The following is a 17,841-nucleotide window of genomic DNA, read 5'->3' as shown; positions in this document are numbered from 1 at the left end:
CGGACACCGGAGGTATGCTTTACCTTCACACATCTACTAGTTCTGGAGTGATGAGAGGTAATGTAGAAAAATGGCTGCACAAAGGTGCAAAGGTTCTTTAGACACACAAGCCCTTCTTTTTTAATACAATACTGACTATAACATAGAGGGTTATCAAGTTAAAGATGAAAAGGTGACACTAGTGTATAGATAAGACTGGAACCCCCATTCACGACAGGTTGCATCACAACTTGACTCCTCTGTTCTAAGCTCAATGAACTCTGCACAGGTCACAGAGCATGCCTAGGAAACTTTTCCATAGAAGTCAATGAGTCAGCTCTAGTCTATTGTTTCCTATGTGACTGCAGCAGCTGTAAATGCTGTTAAAACAGCAGAGCAAAAGCTCAGGCAATATTCAAGGTTCAGTAGCTGTCTCTAATCGGTAAACAATCTAGGCAAGAAGTCCCCTTTAAACTGAACAATAACTCATTGGGTTCATCATTATGCAGCATCAACTTCTTGTATTTGCCACTATTATGTCTTCATGCTGTGTCCTGCACTCTTAATGCCGATGGGGCCGAGCGGCGTGCTCCAGGTAGATGACATTATGCCTTTAAACACCCTGACCTCTATCATAAAAAGCTCTACTATAATAAAACACTTAATTTGTGGTGCTCTTTCATGGTGATGGGTTCAGATCAATTTTCCTTTGGATTGAACAGCCTGAGTAGTATAATGACATTTACTTTAGCTTAATCAATGTAGGATTGAAAGAGATACCGAGTATATCTAACAGCTAATAAGACAGTTGATACTATTCCCAGAGCTGCACTTCAAGGGCATGAGGCAACACTGGGGTTTTGTAAGAAAACTAAAATGTTCTCTGCAGACTGCACCTTGAATTTTACTTATTGCAACCCATTTTGATGCTGGGGAAAAATTCGGCACTCAGATAGACTGTTCTCTTATAGAAATAAGTAAGCTTTTGCTTTTTTCAACATTTAAAGTGTTTATATGGTTTACACAGATCATTTACACAGATTATTTACAAACGTAATAAACTTTGTAATCAGGGCTGTGGAGTCGGTAAGCCGCAGCTTCGACTCCAACTCAGACGCAGACTCCTGAATTTTATCAGAACCGACTCCTACTCAGACTGACTCCAGACTAAAGGCCCTATTCCACGGAACGATTATCGTCCATATTCGGCCGCTACGGACGATAATCGTCCTGTGGAATAGAGTGCAACGATCAGCCGACATCGTTCATGTCGGCTGATCGTTGCAGTCGCTTGTTTTTCAACATGTTGAAAAACAAGCGACTGATACAGCAACGATCTGCTGCCGTCCCTCCGTTGAATAGGAGCATCGGCAGCAGACGCTGCTATATCCTATAGGCTGCCCGGACGATCAGCGATCCCCCGGGCAGCCTACCCCCCCGCCCCGTTGAACAGCGGCGGCAGGGAGCGGGGAACGAGGAGCAAACGAGCGCTGAAAGCGCTCGTTTGCTCTTCTAAGCGACCCGTGAAATAGGGGCTTTAGACTCTTGCTCCTGGCCAGTCAGATACCAGGGGAGTTATTTATCACACTGGCTCAGCAGCTTCTCCCTAATGTCCTGCATGATCCTGGGGCAACTTCTTAGGGAATAAGGAAAGATATAAATCAGCTTCTCCTCGGTGTGTTCAGTGGATTCAGCCACACTAATACACACAGCCTGCAGCAGCCACATCACGCACAGAGCCTGTTGCAGCCATAGCAAACACACACACAGCCTGTTGCAGCTATAGCACACACACTCACACACAGCCTGCTGCAGCCACAGCACACACAAACACAGCTGCAGCCACAGCACACACACACACACACACACACACACACACACACACACAGCTGCAGCCATAGAACACTGAAGAAAAACACAATCTTCTACCAGAGAGAAAAAAAGCACACTGAGGACAGAGGTTACTGCTACACTACTTATGTCTTCTCCTCCGTTATATTACACAGGATATATTCATATTACACTGCTGCTAATATACAGTCATCCAGCATCCAGGAAGAGAACAGAACAGATCTCCCCCCACACAATGGGCTCCTCCAGCTCAGAAACAAGCTGCCAAAAAGAGCCACCAACTTTTCCCTGACCATCGTTATCTATCAGGGCCAGAATGTTGCTCATAAAATATATTGATGAAAAAAAAAAAAACTCAAAAAATTTTTAGAATTGAGTTTTGATATGAATCTTATAAGTTTTTTTTTTTTTTTTTAAAGCTGGAGTCGGAACTCTTTTTCCAAATCCAACTCCAGCCAAAACTTGCCCCGACTTTGACTCCACAGTCCTGTTTGTAATACACCTTTTTAAATGGGTACTCCTCCTTTAGATACTCATGGCATGTCCACAAGATATGATTAGATGTTTGGTTCAGGATTGGGATCTGCATCTATTTCTAGAACCCCCCACCCCCCAAATCCCATCTTGCCTGAATGAGACAGGAAAATGGGCCTGGAAGTAGAGAAGCAGCCCAGCATGCAGTCCAATGAGCTGCTACCTGTACGCTGGCTACGTATGGCCAACATATTCTGATATTGGCTACTACATTATAACAGTAGTTTATAAACCCTTTAATGCCAACGATAGTCAAAGTCTGAAGGTTTATCCATATTAGTACCGTAAGCGCAACAGTAGTAGGGAAGCTGTTTGACACTGGTATAGGTAGGGGTAGGACTAACACTCTAGCAGGCAGTGAGAGTCCCTTCTGGTGTGAAGGTCATGAAAGCGATGAAGCCTGCAGTGGGTAGGACAGGACTATAGACAGGAATAGCATGGCTTATTCTGGATCAGTGTAAGAGTTCCAGTCATATATTTATATTAAAAATAAAAATTGACATGTCAAAAGTTTTAATTGACCATGGTCTCCGTGCCGACACCCCCACTGATCAGAAGAACCAGCAGGGTAATTACTTAACTCCCCCACTCACAGCAATCTCCATCTAGAAAACCAGGGGGTGATTTGCTTAACTGAGCACTTCTTCCTGCTTTTTCTACTGATTGGTGTGGGTCTCAGCATTGAGACCCTGAGCAATAAAAACTTTTGACATCTCTCTGTGACATATTATATTTTTTAAATGACAGGGACACGTCAAACTCTCTTGCAAATAAAGAAATGTCTTTAAAGGGGTATTCCCCCCAAAATTATTTTTGCATTAATACGCTGCCCACCTGTAGCTTTCCATCTTTCCAATATAAAGTTAGTATGGATTCTGCACAGTTTTGCTGTTATCCAGCTGCATTCACCCCCACGGATTGCAGAGAATCATCAGACCTCAGTCCACTCCGACACGCTTCCTGCTCCTGGCCCCCACCCTCCGTGTCGGCATCAAGTGTCCTCAGTCCCAGCACAGTGAAGTGACTAAGAACACTGATAGGGTGGCTGCTGTTACAGAGGGAGACCGTGCTCAGCGCAGCTGTGACTGCATCCCTCTCTAACAGCAGCCACCTGGTCACCCCCAGCCCAGAGCTCACCCCCTGTGTCCAGAGCCTCCCGGGCGCACCTCCGCCCCCCGCAATCGCCCGCGACTAGCTAGCTACCCCCCCCCCCCCCCCCCCCCCCCCCCCCCCCGCGCGCGACAAGCTCCGCCCCTCGCAATCGCCCGCCAACTCAGCTCTGCTACACCGGCGTCCCCGCCAACTCAGCTCTGCTACACCGGCGTCCCCGCCAACTCAGCTCTGCTACACCGGCACAGCCATCTCAGCTCTCCTATACTGGCACAGCCATCTCAGCTCTGCTACACTGTCCTCATCTCCTTCATTGTCTCAGCTCTGCTACTTCACCATCATCAGGCAGAAGCATTGCATGATGGGAAATGTAGTTTCCTATCTTGGATATAGACCATGTTTTAGAAAAAGTTGTAACTCAGGAACGGCAGCAGCTAGAAAGATGGGAGACGGCTCAAAATACTCAGGGGGACTTGGTGAGTAAGACCAGCTAGGTTTGGGAGCATTACATTTTTTTAGCTCTTGGGGAGAATACCCCTTTAAATGTGCTCCATGAAATAAACCTTTTTTTTTTTTTTTTTTTTTTTTTTTTTTTGTGTTAAAAGGCTTGCAGTGTGTGTCCTCTTCAGCTTGCATGCATTAAAATACACTACAAGCTGCTTGATGTCATTCAGTGTCAGTCCTGACAACTGGGTCCCCTGTTAGCTCACCAAGCACTGAGCTTAGATATGCAGTAAGAAGAGCAGGGCTGCAGACTGACCAATCAGGATTGCAATTTATGCAAACTGCAGAAGAAAAACACTGCAAAAAAAATTTAAAAACTGGTTGCAGGTATTTTTTATGAACTACATACAATGCAAAAGGGTGCCTTTAGTTTAATTCTACTTGATAGGTCCATTAAAGAACAGTAAGTGCATTGTGACATAGGGTTTATCTAGTGCAGGGATGGGAAACCTACGGCCCTCCAGCTGTTGCAAAAGTACAATTCCCATCATGCCTGGCCAGCCTTCAGTTGGAGGGCCTTGCTTCCCCATCCCTGATCTAGTGGGGGGCTCTTCATGAATGTGAGTTAGCATATGGGTACACATGTCAAATCTAAAAACTGGGTGGTACAATAAATGGATTCCCTAACCGCAATTACGGATGAGTGTGATACTGGTAAACCACCTCCCACATAAGGCAAAGGAAACGTATGGAAAAAAAGAGAGAGTATATGGTCAAGGGCTGGGGTAATGAAGGTATTGTGCTACTATGACTACTCTCTGGGACACGATAGGTGCTATTTACTGCTGAAAGTACAGACAAAATATTGTAGGTCCAAACAGGTTTGCTAATACCCTGCCTGAAGTGACTTCCCTTACAGTAAAAGTAATTACCTTTGGAAGTCACCTCCAGTCTCATGTCATTTCACCTGTCTAAACCTTAAATTTCACAATTACTTGGTAGCTTTCACCTTTAAGCAGCTATAAGCTTGTGAAAAATTAATCCACACTTGGCCATTGAAACACAAAAAGGTCAAACGGAGGACTTGATTTCTCCGCTCAGAGATTTGGGCATTTTATTCTCTCCCTTCCCAGTCTGAGACCTTGTGCCGTCACTCTATTGAATGACTGATAAAAGACTACGACGGGGGACACAGATAAGCCAGTCAAACCACAAGTGAATTTCGAGCCCAATGTCACTTTATGCTGATAAGGGACAATCATTATTTCTGTAGGCTGATCCGACACAACGGATTCTGCAGTGATTATACTACTTTTTTTTTTCTCCTTTACCCCCTAAGTATGATGGGGATTGTACTCACGTACCTCTGCGCAGTGGCTGGGGCATTGTTAGAACCTGAATGAGCAGTATGGAGGTGACATCTCTGATGAGCAAAGGGACCTCTGCTCTGTCATCTTCACTCGCCCTAAGAAAGAAATAACAGGGAATCATTTAAAGAAACAAGGAACAAGATAAAGCTACTAAGAATGTTAAATTCTGATATCACATTTAGGTGCTTTACGGTTTTCTCTGTGGGAATAAAAGGGTATATAAAGTCTGGCTCAGGCCCCTTAATACATTAGCATTCTACTATATTTATTTGAAATTAGGGGCACATTGTATTGCAAGAAGGAAGGCAACTGTGGGGAAACTGATTATGCACTGTACATAACCACCTCAGCCTGCTCCAGCGCATATTCTTTAAGGAGGATAAAAAAACTTAGTTTTGTAAGACAAAAGAAAGGCCTATACCATTGATAGATATGTTACACACTTTTCCTTACATCACCTCTTGGATGGCTTATTTTACACAGTACATTACTCCAAAAGAATGGGCCATGCCATTAAAGGGGTTGGCCACTTTATAGTATAATTGTTCAGTGTACAGTATTAGTAAGTATTCTCACTGCACTTACTAACAGCAGCTCCCCTCCTCCAGACTGTGCTGTCCTGCTCTGTGGTGATTCTGTCCATAAGATGGCCAACATGGAGGACTCGGAGCATGTGACCATGCTTTGCCCCAGGTTTCTTCTATAGACATATACAGAGGTAGGGACATAGTCACATGCTCCTCCATGTCGGCCATCTTATGGACAGAATCACCACAGAGCAGGGCAGCACACTCTGATGGAGAGGAGTCTGGTTTTAGCTCTATGAGGTACACAGGGAGCTGCTGTCAGTATATACACTTACTAATAGTGTACAATGGACAATTATACTATAAAGTGGCCAACCCCTTTAATGGCATGGGCCATTCTTTTGGAGTAATTTACTGGTGTAAAGTAAGCCATCCAAGAGGTGATTTTAGGCAAAGTGTTTAGCTACAAGCTCACTGCATGCATCACTGTGATAAATTTAGTGCAATTTCTGCCCAACTTGTTTAGTCCTATGCTCCATTAATAAATCTGCCTCACTGTGTATATATGGTGGTGCAGGTAATTAATATATGGCTGACTATAGCTTTTCCTTGTTCGGATAGTGGATGATTTCCATTCTGCTCAAATATCTATAATTCTAAGAACCCCATGAACAGGTAACTGTATGGGTGTAGGATGACCAGCTGTGGACATTTTAGCGCTACCATACCTATGTATTACAGACATCCTTCTAAAACAAAAGAGCATTGTGCTTAAATTAAGATGCAAATAAGAAACTGGCAAACAAGCTAAAGTAACGAAGAGCGTTAATTGAAACATCAAGCCCACGGTACTCCGGAGAGCACGATTCCTGGCACCGCCAACTGGGTCACAAATTGCTATCACAGTAGTAAGCTCAATGCTTTTAGACAAAAACAGCCCCTTGGAGAGTTACAAATTCATGAGCAAGCATTCAGAGCCTCTCAGATGGCATCCTCTGTTAGCTGAACCGCCTATGCTGATTAAACGCCTTTAACAACAGGCAAGAAAAAAAAGCACATGTATAGAAAACATATACACAAGTAACAGAATACAGTGTAAAATGCCATTTCTAATTACAGCTAATCCTATACAAGTCGATAGACACCTAAATCCATAGACACAGGGTCATGTCTCGTGAAATGTCATAGTAGCTATATTCAGCCCTGACATTTTACAGCTACTAAAACTGCAGTATAGCGAAAAGCAGCCATTGTTATTACAGTGGTAGCCATGGCAATAGAAGGCACTAAAATTTCAGACTACCAATTTCCAGCATGATGCACGGAGGTCAGAAACAAGTGATGTTAGTCACACTGCTGGGCTGGGGTGTAGAGATGCTCATGTCATGGAGACCCAGCAGTTTCCATTTTTGGGTTAAAAATTCTACATACGGTAGACGGATTTCCTAATATTAATCTTTAAAGCTATTGCAGCTGCTTTTTTTTGTTCATCTATCTCCATAACTTGGATGCCTCAGTCCAGGTCCAAAGAGGGGGCAGTAGGTCCTTGTACATAACACACAGATAGGTGACTACTGGAGCACAGCTCCTGCATTAATATTTGTATGAAAATTATAAAAAAAAAAAAAAATGCAAAAGGTTTTCGAATAGCCAATTCACAACTTACTGTTCTAATAAAAAACTATTTCTATACCTAGCAAACGTACGGGGTACCTGTGTCTGTGTGAGAAGACATACCACACAGACTTGCATTATGCATCTATCTCCTGACATAACACAGAGGCAGGGGAGGAATATGCACAGAAGTGCAGACTTCTCCCGGCTCGTTCTCCCGATCAGTCGTGGTCTAAACTCTCCGATCGAAACTCTGACCAATCGAATATTTTGGATTTTTTTTCGTAAATGCCATTTTCTGTCCTCTATTTGGGCAACACCTACTAACATATTACATGGGCTGACCATCTGCCATAGTGGGGAAATTCTGACTTGGGTTAAAGGGCTAGCGATAAGCAAGTAAACTGCATCTTCAGCTGATCACTCACTTCTGACCCGTCAAAAAATAATCAGCTCTTGTCCGCATATCTCTATGTGTAATGGTGCGTTTACACAGAACGATCATGGTCCGAATTTTTGCAATAACGATTGCATTTGAGCGATAATCGACTCGTGTAAACACAACGATCAAGCGACGAGCGAGAAATCGTTCATTGTGATCTTTCAACACGTTCTCAAATCGTCGTTGGTCATTCGCTAAAAATTCGCAGATCACTTCATGTAAACAGTCTTTCAAAGATTCACCCTGTGTGTGAGATGGGCTTAAGCGATCTTAAAAACGATCACAATAACGATTTTTCTCATGATTTATTCGTCTAAACGCTGATCGTTACAAAAACCCAATCTTTGCTTCAAAAATTGTTAAACGATTAGTTGGGCGAATTATCACTCCGTGTAAACGTAGCATAAGTCAGTGATTGTTTTCTGCAGCCCTGGCCACACAATTATCAAGTCATGTAGTAATAGGTTCTGACTGGCATGTATTTGGTGCTAATTTACAGTATGGCTCAGGTTGTCTACTACAACTTTAAGGGTGCGTTCACACCTACAGGATCTGCAGCTGATTTTCTGCAGCAGATTTCAGTTAAATAACTGAACACAGCATCAGATTTGATGCTGTGTTCAGTTATTTAACTGAAATCTGCTGCAGAAAATCAGCTGCAGATCCTGTAGGTGTGAACGCACCATTAAGGGGTATTCTCTTCTCAGCTAATATAGCTATGCTTGTCATGCACATAAAAGTTAAATATTTTCTCATATATTTTCGTTGTCTAGGCTTCCCACTACCACTCTGCTCTAAAAGCAGTGGTCTGGCTATATTATATAGACTGTATATCTGAGCCTGGGCACTGCTATATTTCCTGCATAAAGCAAAGCCTTATACAGCTCTATTTATGTAATAAATATACTTACTCTGAGTCTTTCTTCTGCAGAAGTTGTGTTAACTTTCTCCAGGGGTTATACTCAGAGTCGATGCTGTACAGCCTCATGTGCATGGCTAATACATGGAAGAGCTGATCTGCAAAAGGAAGTGAAACATGGTGTTAAAACACTGCCAGAGCACCGCACCAATACACACAAGACTCATCGGAGGATACAGGTCACATTCACAGGAGCTGCCATAAAGTAAAAGGCCGTGAAGACCAGCACTGGGAGAGACAAGGATCTTACCTCTGGTCGTGTTTGATTTTACAACTCTGCTCCATTCACTTTAATGGAACAGAGCTACAATACTAAGCACAGACAAGAGTGGTGCCGATTGTGAAAGAAAGCGGACAAGTTATTTTTTTTTATCCTTTTAACTTTTCCCATCCTGTTTCTCCTGAAAGACACCATCTCCTTCCTTCAAAAATGCCCACTGAGCAGACACAAAGCAGCATGTAATTGGTGAAGTCACGTCAGCCATCTTTATAGGCAACTTTAGGTAATACAGGTGTTGTTTCCTGTTTAGAGAAAGACTATATAAAAAGGTACTCCTTTCTGGAACATTCTTAGTCGATCTGCGGGATATGCCATATAAGTCTGGTACCCACATCCATCTCATGAGCTCCCTGGCATCATCTGGTCTTGCAACTGCTGTGGTTCTACACTTTTTACACTACTCACATAAACCCCCAGGGAATATACATAAACTACGTAAAACAGCCCATGACCAGGACGAAGAGGAGCTTGATCTTAAAGTGTCACTGTTGTTTAAATTTTTTTTTTTTTTTTTTTTTGCAGAAATTAATAGTACAGGCAATTTTAAGAAACTTTGTAATTGGATTTATTAGCCGAAAAATTAATTTTTATCATGAAAAAGCAGTTTGAAGCTCTCTCCCCTGTCTTCATTGTTCTCCATGGAGAGGGCAGGGGTTGAGGGAGATGAGGCACCAAAACAGGACAACAAAGAGTTAATTTACAGCTACATCACCGGGCTCCCTCCTCTGATGTCAGCACTGACCTCTCTGACCCCTGAATACCGGCTTTCACACAGGACCTGCAGTGCAATCCTTTGTTCTCTGCTCTCTGCTGCCGACTAATCTCCCTCCTCCCCCCTCCATAGAACAGACAGGGCCCGACTGATGTAAAAGAGTCGAGATTTCCTGATAATGAGCAGTGAGCAGGGCTGGGGAAAGTCTTTTTGAATGCAGATATTGGTATATTTGCCTAATAAACACAATTACAAAGTTTCTCAAAATCGCATGTACTATTGATTTCTGAAAGAAAAAAAAAAAAAAAGAAAAGAAATATGACAGTGACACTTTAAGGAAAGTGCAAGCCTTGGAGGTGGGTACTGCATCAGAAAGACATTTTTCCTATTTATGTCATAGGTCTCCCACATGGCAATACCCCTTTAAATACAGATGCCTAAATATTGGCTCTCTGACATTTGAGACTTAAGTTCCATCAGTTCCATAACACAGCTCAGTGGAGATCCACTAGGCATGGCCAGCCATGTTTCCATTAGAATTGGGGTTGGAGTCCTTTCATTCTCAAGACTGGTTGGGTCACAGATTCCTGTCACCCATCAACTGGACTCGTATGAAAAGCCTGACTGACGTGTCATAAATGTCAGTTTTTGAAAACCTCTTTAATCTGTATTCATGTAAAGATTAACTACGTATCAGTCACCAAAGCCATCTAATGTTTCCATATGTCATGATACTGCAGCCCAATAACAAAGGCATTTATTATGGTCAATGTGACCTTTAAAGCAAAAATGTCTAAAGTTCAAATGCGTCTCCTGTTCTGCATGCAGACATTCAAGCCACAAGCAGTCTATAAATATTCCCCGTCCTCCGAGGCACACTTATTCCTTTTATTTGTCGCTCTGTGACTGAACTGAGGGTGAACACTGCCATCTAGTGGGCAACTCCAGGTTTGTAAACAGCAGCGACATGACACCACTGTCAAAAGATGCAATACAGCGCTTTATAGTCAGGGCACCTTGATTCGTGTTAACATCAAAGCATAACATATGTACAAATGCATAAAAATTCATGTTTGTGGCTAAAAATATAACTCAAATGGGGACAAAACACATCTCCTAAAACGGATAGTTCAGGGTGTACAAAGTTCATAGATGTCACTTAGGCCAATGTCTACATACAAATAAAAGGTACAAGATGATAGCATGGATAGTCAAATGCGTGGAGACTGATCAGCAATAGAGAATAAAGATAAAATAATATAGAAAGAATAAATAATTTCACTAGGTATAGAACACAGCAAGGCCTGGTTCAGTGCAGACAGCTCTTAATCCTCCTCTGTCCAAAACCTGCCTTGAGCTGAAGACAAGACCGCTTCCTAGGAATGTTCTGCCTGACAATCCTACTGCACAGAAAGTACTTGAATCTAATGAATCAGCCATTAAGTTACTTAAATAAAAAATTTCACCAGAATTCTTCTATAAGTATTGTATTGTCCTCCATATACAAATCCCCAATATACACTTATTACAGGAGATGCTTATAAAGTGTTTTTTCCCTGCACTTACTACTGCATCAAGGCTTCACTTTCTAGGTAACATAGTAATGTCACTTCCTGGATAACATGGTGATGTCACTTCCTGGATAACATGGTAATGTCACTTCCTGGATAACATGGTAATGTCACTTCCTGGATAACATGGTAATGTCACTTCCTGGATAACATGGTAATGTCACTTCCTGGATAACATGGTAATGTCACTTCCTGGATAACATGGTAATGTCACTTCCTGGATAACATGGTAATGTCACTTCCTGGATAACATGGTAATGTCACTTCCTGGATAACATGGTAATGTCACTTCCTGGATAACATGGTAATGTCACTTCCTGGATAACATGGTGATGTCACTTCCTGGATAACATGGTGATGGCACTTCCTGGATAACATGGTGATGTCACTTCCTGGATAACATGGTGATGGCACTTCCTGGATAGAATGGTGATGTCACGACCCGACTCCCAGAGCTGTGCGGGCTGTGGCTGCTGGAGAGGATGATGGCAGGGGGATGCTCAGTGTCCCTCCAGTGCCCTGTGTCCCTCAGTGTCCCCCTGCCATCATCCTCTCCAGCAGCCACAGCCCGCACAGCTTTGGGAGTCGGGTCGTGACATCACCATTCTATCCAGGAAGTGACATCACCATGTTATCCAGGAAGTGACATTACCATGTTATCCAGGAAGTGACATTACCGTCACTTCCTGGATAACATGGTGATGTCACTTCCTGGATAGAATGGTGATGTCACGACCCGACTCCCAAAGCTGTGCGGGCTGTGGCTGCTGGAGAGGATGATGGCAGGGGGACACTGAGGGACACAGGGCACTGGAGGGACACTGAGCATCCCCCTGCCATCATCCTCTCCAGCAGCCACAGCCCGCACAGCTCTGGGAGTCGGGTCGTGACATCACCATTCTATCCAGGAAGTGCCATCACCATGTTATCCAGGAAGTGACATCACCATGTTATCCAGGAAGTGACATCACCATGTTATCCAGGAAGTGACATCACCATGTTATCCAGGAAGTGAAGCCTTGATGCAGTAGAAGGTGCAGGGAAAAAAGCACTTTATAAGCATTTCCCATAAAAAGTGTATATTGGTGATTTGTATAACAAAACAATACTTTCATAAAAATTTTCGCTGGACTTCTCCTTTAACTTTGTAAAATTTGTTCTACTTTCCAAGTGTTCTGATTCCTCTGAGATAGTCCGCAGCCTCATCCTAGATTTCTCTGAGAAATCAGAATACAACAAATTTTACAAAGCTAAAAGAATCGATGGCTGAACAACTTAATTCCTGAGACAGCACCTCAGTTTGTGTGAGCTATTGTAGCTCGGTTCGACTAAACTAAAGTCAGTCAATTTGCAATACCCCATCCAACCTGGGGACAGGTGTGGGGCTGTTTTTTAAAGAAAGCAGCCATGATTTTCTAATCTTGGATTGCTTTTCTAATCCTGGACAACCCCTTTGAAGCTGTGCATGTTTCTAATCAAGAGTTTAGGCAGTTATTCTGCAGATAGAAAGAATCCACTGTGAGGGTACTAGATAAACTTTACTGAAGGGAAGGGTTTTTAGATTAAAAAAAAGCTGAACTCAAACAAGAGGACACAATGAGAAAATATTACTTTATTGAAAGAGTAGTAGATGCGTGGAACAAACTTCCAGCAGATGTGGTTGGTAAATCTACAATAACAGAATGTAAACCTGCCCCGGATAAACATATATCTATCCTAAGATAATAAGGAGGGGAATACTAAAAGTGTAAAGTAGATGGACCCAGTGGTCTTTTTCTGCCAACAATCTTCTATGTTTTTATGAAGAGGTCTTTATAGCGACCTGTCCATACATTTTATGGACATAGGGGGAGATTTATCAAACATGTTGTAAAGTGAGACTGGCCCAGTTGCCCCTAGCAACAAATCAGATTCCACTTTTCATTCCTCACAGGCTCTTTGGAAAATGAAAGGTGGAATCTGATTGGTTGCTAGGGTCAACTGGGCCAGTCTCACTTTACACCATGTTTGATATATCTCTCCCAATATGAATAAAAGCTGCATGTTTTTTTCAATTATAACTTCTATTCTCTACCTGCATAGATGTTTTAATATTTTGAATGAAAGCTACTTTTCTGGAAGAAGCCCCTCAGTTAACCTGCCCCCAAAGTTGACGTCACAGCAGAAAAGTCTTGCTTTACTGCAAGTGAAGATTCTCCAGACTTGCTGCTACAATGAGACCAATATTCCCTTTCCCTCCTCCCTAATGTTAGGCAGACGTGAAGGACGTCAATAATCTAACCTAAGCATGAATGCACTGATTTTTTTTTCCTTGCATCTATTTATTAATAAGTTATCTTAATTTATTATAACCTCTTAATACTGAACACGAGGAAAGTGTCAGCTGTTGGGTGACTAGTCTATGTCTTATTATGGTTATTTTTTGTTCTATCAACAAGACCATGTGATGATAAAAAAAAAAAAATCATCATCTTACAGTTAATATGACAATCCCATGATGTAAGACTATACACGGTATTAATGTCCCGTCACTCTGGAGATTGCCCCAATTACTTGCAAATTAGAACAATGGTAACTCTGGCAAAATGACAAATCCCATCAAGACGTCAGCACATCAATCTGCTGCTCATGGTAAGACACAGGTATGAGCAGGAGATCATCGCACAGCCCAAGGTGACCTTCCTGAAAAAGCAAATCTAAAAATATAGAATCTCTGTGGGATCCTGCGCTGTGACAGTAACCATATTGTCTTCTACCCTAAACTATCCCTACTCTTATACTAGATTAACCTTCATAGACCAGTATACTTATAGATGTCACTGTACTCAGTAATGTCAGGTCTTATAATGGATTCATGGGGAGGTTTTGGCAAATAGAATGTTATTTTAGGTTACTGTACTATGGGGCAATATTTCAATATACTTTCTATATTAGGAGCTGTCATTGTGAATATCATATCAATTCCTTAGAAGGCAGCACTACCTAAGTTCCGTAGTAATCACGGCCGTTGTTACGAAACTTACGTAGTGTGAACATAGCCTAAGTAGGTACTAACCATTGCATATCAGGAACACCCCAGAGGTATGGCTGTTCTGTAGATACTCTGATCCAGCCACCACAATGGCACAGTTGCTCAGATCCTTACGCTTGCCCATTGGTCCTACTGATATACATAGACTTCAAGAACTGACTGTTCACTTGCTGCCTAATATATCCCATCCTTTGATGTTTAAAAAAAACTAAGTCCTGAAAATTATAGCATTGTGATTTATGTTATATGTTTATTTATATTTCTACTGAATTAACAGGGTGCTTTAAAAATGACAGACTAAGCCCTGCTAACTCTATTCACGTAAGACATAGATAGTTGGAATTTTTTTCTTTTTCAAGTTACAAAGTTTAGTTTTAACCACACTTTTGGCCCTAAAAAGTTAGAAAATCCAATAAATCCACACATATAGTCCCGGTCATCTTTCCTGAGTAAGGGAGCGGTTAAATTCAGTGGGCAGAAACATTGTTCACCTTGTCACATTGTTTCTGAAGCTGACATAGGCAGCTCTATCAATCATTCCTCATTTACATTTCCCGAGTGGAACCGTCCTCATAGCTCAATCTACTAAAACAGTACTTGACCTATTTGTTCCGACCGTTTTCCCTGATGCTTTTTGCTGTAAAAGCTCACCTGGGACACTGCATTCCATTTAATGCAATATCTAATCGACAAAGTTAACACTTCTTACAAGACTATTACGGAGTGCTGTGCTTAATCACAGTAAAGACACCTCATTACCGCTGCTGGGAGACGTACGGAGGAGGAGGGACTCCTTCTAAGTCTTTTAATTGACTGAAAATAGACTCAGCAAGCAACACCGAGACGCGTGGGTCACCAGTGCGTTTTATTTCAAGGGCGTCATTGGCAGCAATGGTCCAAGAATTTTACCTAACAGCAGACGGTGACTGATGATCTCGAATCTAGAAAATATTTCAGTAGTAAGAGATGAAAGACAGACAATTTTTTTTAATAGTTATGGACACTTCTGAAAATCTTTTTATTTTAATTTTTTATAGCTTAATTATGAAATTATGCAAAGAACATTGTGTCCATAGGTCTACCTGCCAATGTTTACTGTTTCACACTGTCAGCAGTTCTGTTGGGTTTAACAGATTCAATGTAATCAACTAGTAACTACATTTGGTCTATTTTCCGCATGTATACACTTACTTTACAGGATGCAAAAAAGTTCAGCAGACCAAACCTTTGCGTCCACATACATAAGGGAAATGGATCAAACGGTCAATTGTATGTCGGGATCATTAAAGAGGTAGTCTGGGCATAAAAATAACTGGGGAGGGCAGAAGGTGGTAAGAACGTAATTAACAAGTTAAACTTGCCTGTACTGGTGCCCCCTGTCGCTGCAGCACAACAGCTTCCGGCCCAATGCTGGTCCCCTGTATGGCATTGTCCCCATAATGTCATGGCCCCACAGGAACTGCCCGCCTAGCCAATCAACCCAGAGATATGAGAGACCAGCGATGGCACCAGGATGGGCAAGTATAACTTGTTTATTATGTTCTTACTGTCCCCTGCTTGCTGCAGTTTATTATTTTTCCCAGACTACCCCAGTAAACTTAATGCAGCTGCTGAAATTAGGTATAGTAGTATACTTTTGCCCCTTTTAAACAGGATATACCCGACACTTTGTGATAACAACAGTGCCTAAGTGCACTTGAGCAAAGTCACAAGTCGTTTTCATATCTTATTTTATATCTCTAGTAATAAAAAGTATAAATCTAAAAGTCAAGCATACTTAAGCAGGATCTTTTGCCGGCAGTGCTCGCTCCTCCTGAGCACAGATTATCCCCACGGTGGACAAGCTCCAGTTCCAGATTTGTTCTGAAATTACAAAAGGTTAGGATTAACGCAACAATCTATAGATCCATCACACACTTCTTTAATAACACTCAATCCTCTCTTTTTCTGGTCCCCTCTCCCCGCCTATCTCTAAGGGCCCTATTCCACCGGACGATTATCGTTCAGATTATCGTTAAATCGTTCGAATCTGAACGATAATCGTTCGGTTGAAATGCAGTTAACGATTAACGACCGAACGAGAAATCGTTGATCGCTTTATAAGACCTGGACCTATTTTTATCGTTGCTCGTTCGCAAATCGTTCGCATTGAATAAGACATCGTTCGGTCGTTCGCAATAGATACGAACGCAATAGCGAATAAATAGCGAAGAGAAACGATCGCAATTACGATCATAAGTAACGATTATCGTTCCATGGAAATGACCGAACGTTTTCAGGTCTTTCGCAATAGCAGTCGTTTGAGATCGTTAATCGTTAACTATTATGCAAACGATAATCGTCCGGTGGAATAGGGCCCTAAGGGAAGGAATCAACCGGCAGCTGCAACCGAGTGGAGATTTAATAAATAATGGGTTTATCCACAATTGGAGAAACATAGCTGGTCTCTTACAGAAACAGCACCACCCCTTGTCCCCAGTTTGTGTGTGGTATTACAACTCAGCTCCATTCACTTCAATGGAACTTAGCTGCAAAACCCACACCCAAACTGAAGACAAGCACTGTTTCTGGAAGAGACCAGCTATGTTTTTCAAAGCCTGGATATTTACTCTAATACTTATTTTCTTCACAGCATAAAATCCGCATTGTATAAAATCCACAGGTGCAGATTTTATGCTGAGAAACACACTGTGAATTTTACTTGCGTATAATACACAGTGTATATATACAAAGAGTGGACATACCCTTACATTTGCTGAGTTTTTTATCTCTATATATGATGACACATATCATTGTTGTGACATCTAGCTGCACGATCGCCTACAACCAATACGTTTTTGGAGAAATCTGACTTAGTGACGTTACTAGAACGCACAAGGATTATGTGTGGGCATACAAATATAGTGTGAATCATAGAAAGAGACTCCCATGACATCATTTAACTGTTTAAGCTTCTTAAAAGAGATCTCAAAAGCCAAAAATTATTGCCAGAGATGGGTCTAAAACCCTATGTCAGCAATATATAATTTTTTTTCTGCTAGCTCCACAGTGATAATTTTTCCCCATTTTATTTACGTCTCTCAAATAAGATGGCGTCCGTGTATTAACATCACTAAGTTTCTGCTGCTAATGCCACCTATTTTCCAAGGAATGTTTTAATCCTCTCTACTCTTCTGAAAAAAAGCAATTTAAAATTGATAATGCTCTTGCTCGGAGCTGCATCTGGTTTCTGCTGATAAGGGCATCTGTCTGCTAGGAATTTTCCGCTCCTCAGGCGGTGTGCACTGCTCACAAAAATACGTTTACCACTGGAGGAATGGGGGCTGAGATTTTTTTTTTTTTTTGCACATGGGCAGAATCAGAATACTGTATTTTCTGCTACTTAGCAACATCCTCACACACCAAGGGGGGGGGGGGGGAGGAAAAAAATAAGAAAGTGCAGCCAGTAATAGTAAAG

At 42.0% G+C, this 17,841-nt stretch overlaps 1 protein-coding gene across 4 annotated transcripts in view; it reads right to left on the bottom strand.

Moving 5' to 3' along the window:
* Positions 1-17,841, bottom strand: part of UBR3 (ubiquitin protein ligase E3 component n-recognin 3) — a 169,130-nt gene that overhangs the window by 40,057 nt on the left and 111,232 nt on the right. For all 4 annotated transcript variants that reach the window (XM_069982888.1, XM_069982887.1, XM_069982889.1 and 1 more), the window contains 3 exons: positions 16,162-16,247; positions 8,783-8,888; positions 5,283-5,383 (listed from right to left, as the gene is read on the bottom strand). In XM_069982888.1, coding sequence (XP_069838989.1) covers positions 5,283-5,383; positions 8,783-8,888; positions 16,162-16,247 — 293 coding nt within the window. The remainder of the gene's footprint in view (positions 1-5,282; positions 5,384-8,782; positions 8,889-16,161; positions 16,248-17,841) is intronic.

This window comes from Dendropsophus ebraccatus, chromosome 9 (genome assembly GCF_027789765.1).
Source record: "Dendropsophus ebraccatus isolate aDenEbr1 chromosome 9, aDenEbr1.pat, whole genome shotgun sequence".
NCBI classification, from domain to species: domain Eukaryota; kingdom Metazoa; phylum Chordata; class Amphibia; order Anura; family Hylidae; genus Dendropsophus; species Dendropsophus ebraccatus.
The sequence above is the reverse complement of the archived record's forward strand: the minus strand, read 5'-3'. Positions and strand labels throughout refer to the sequence as shown.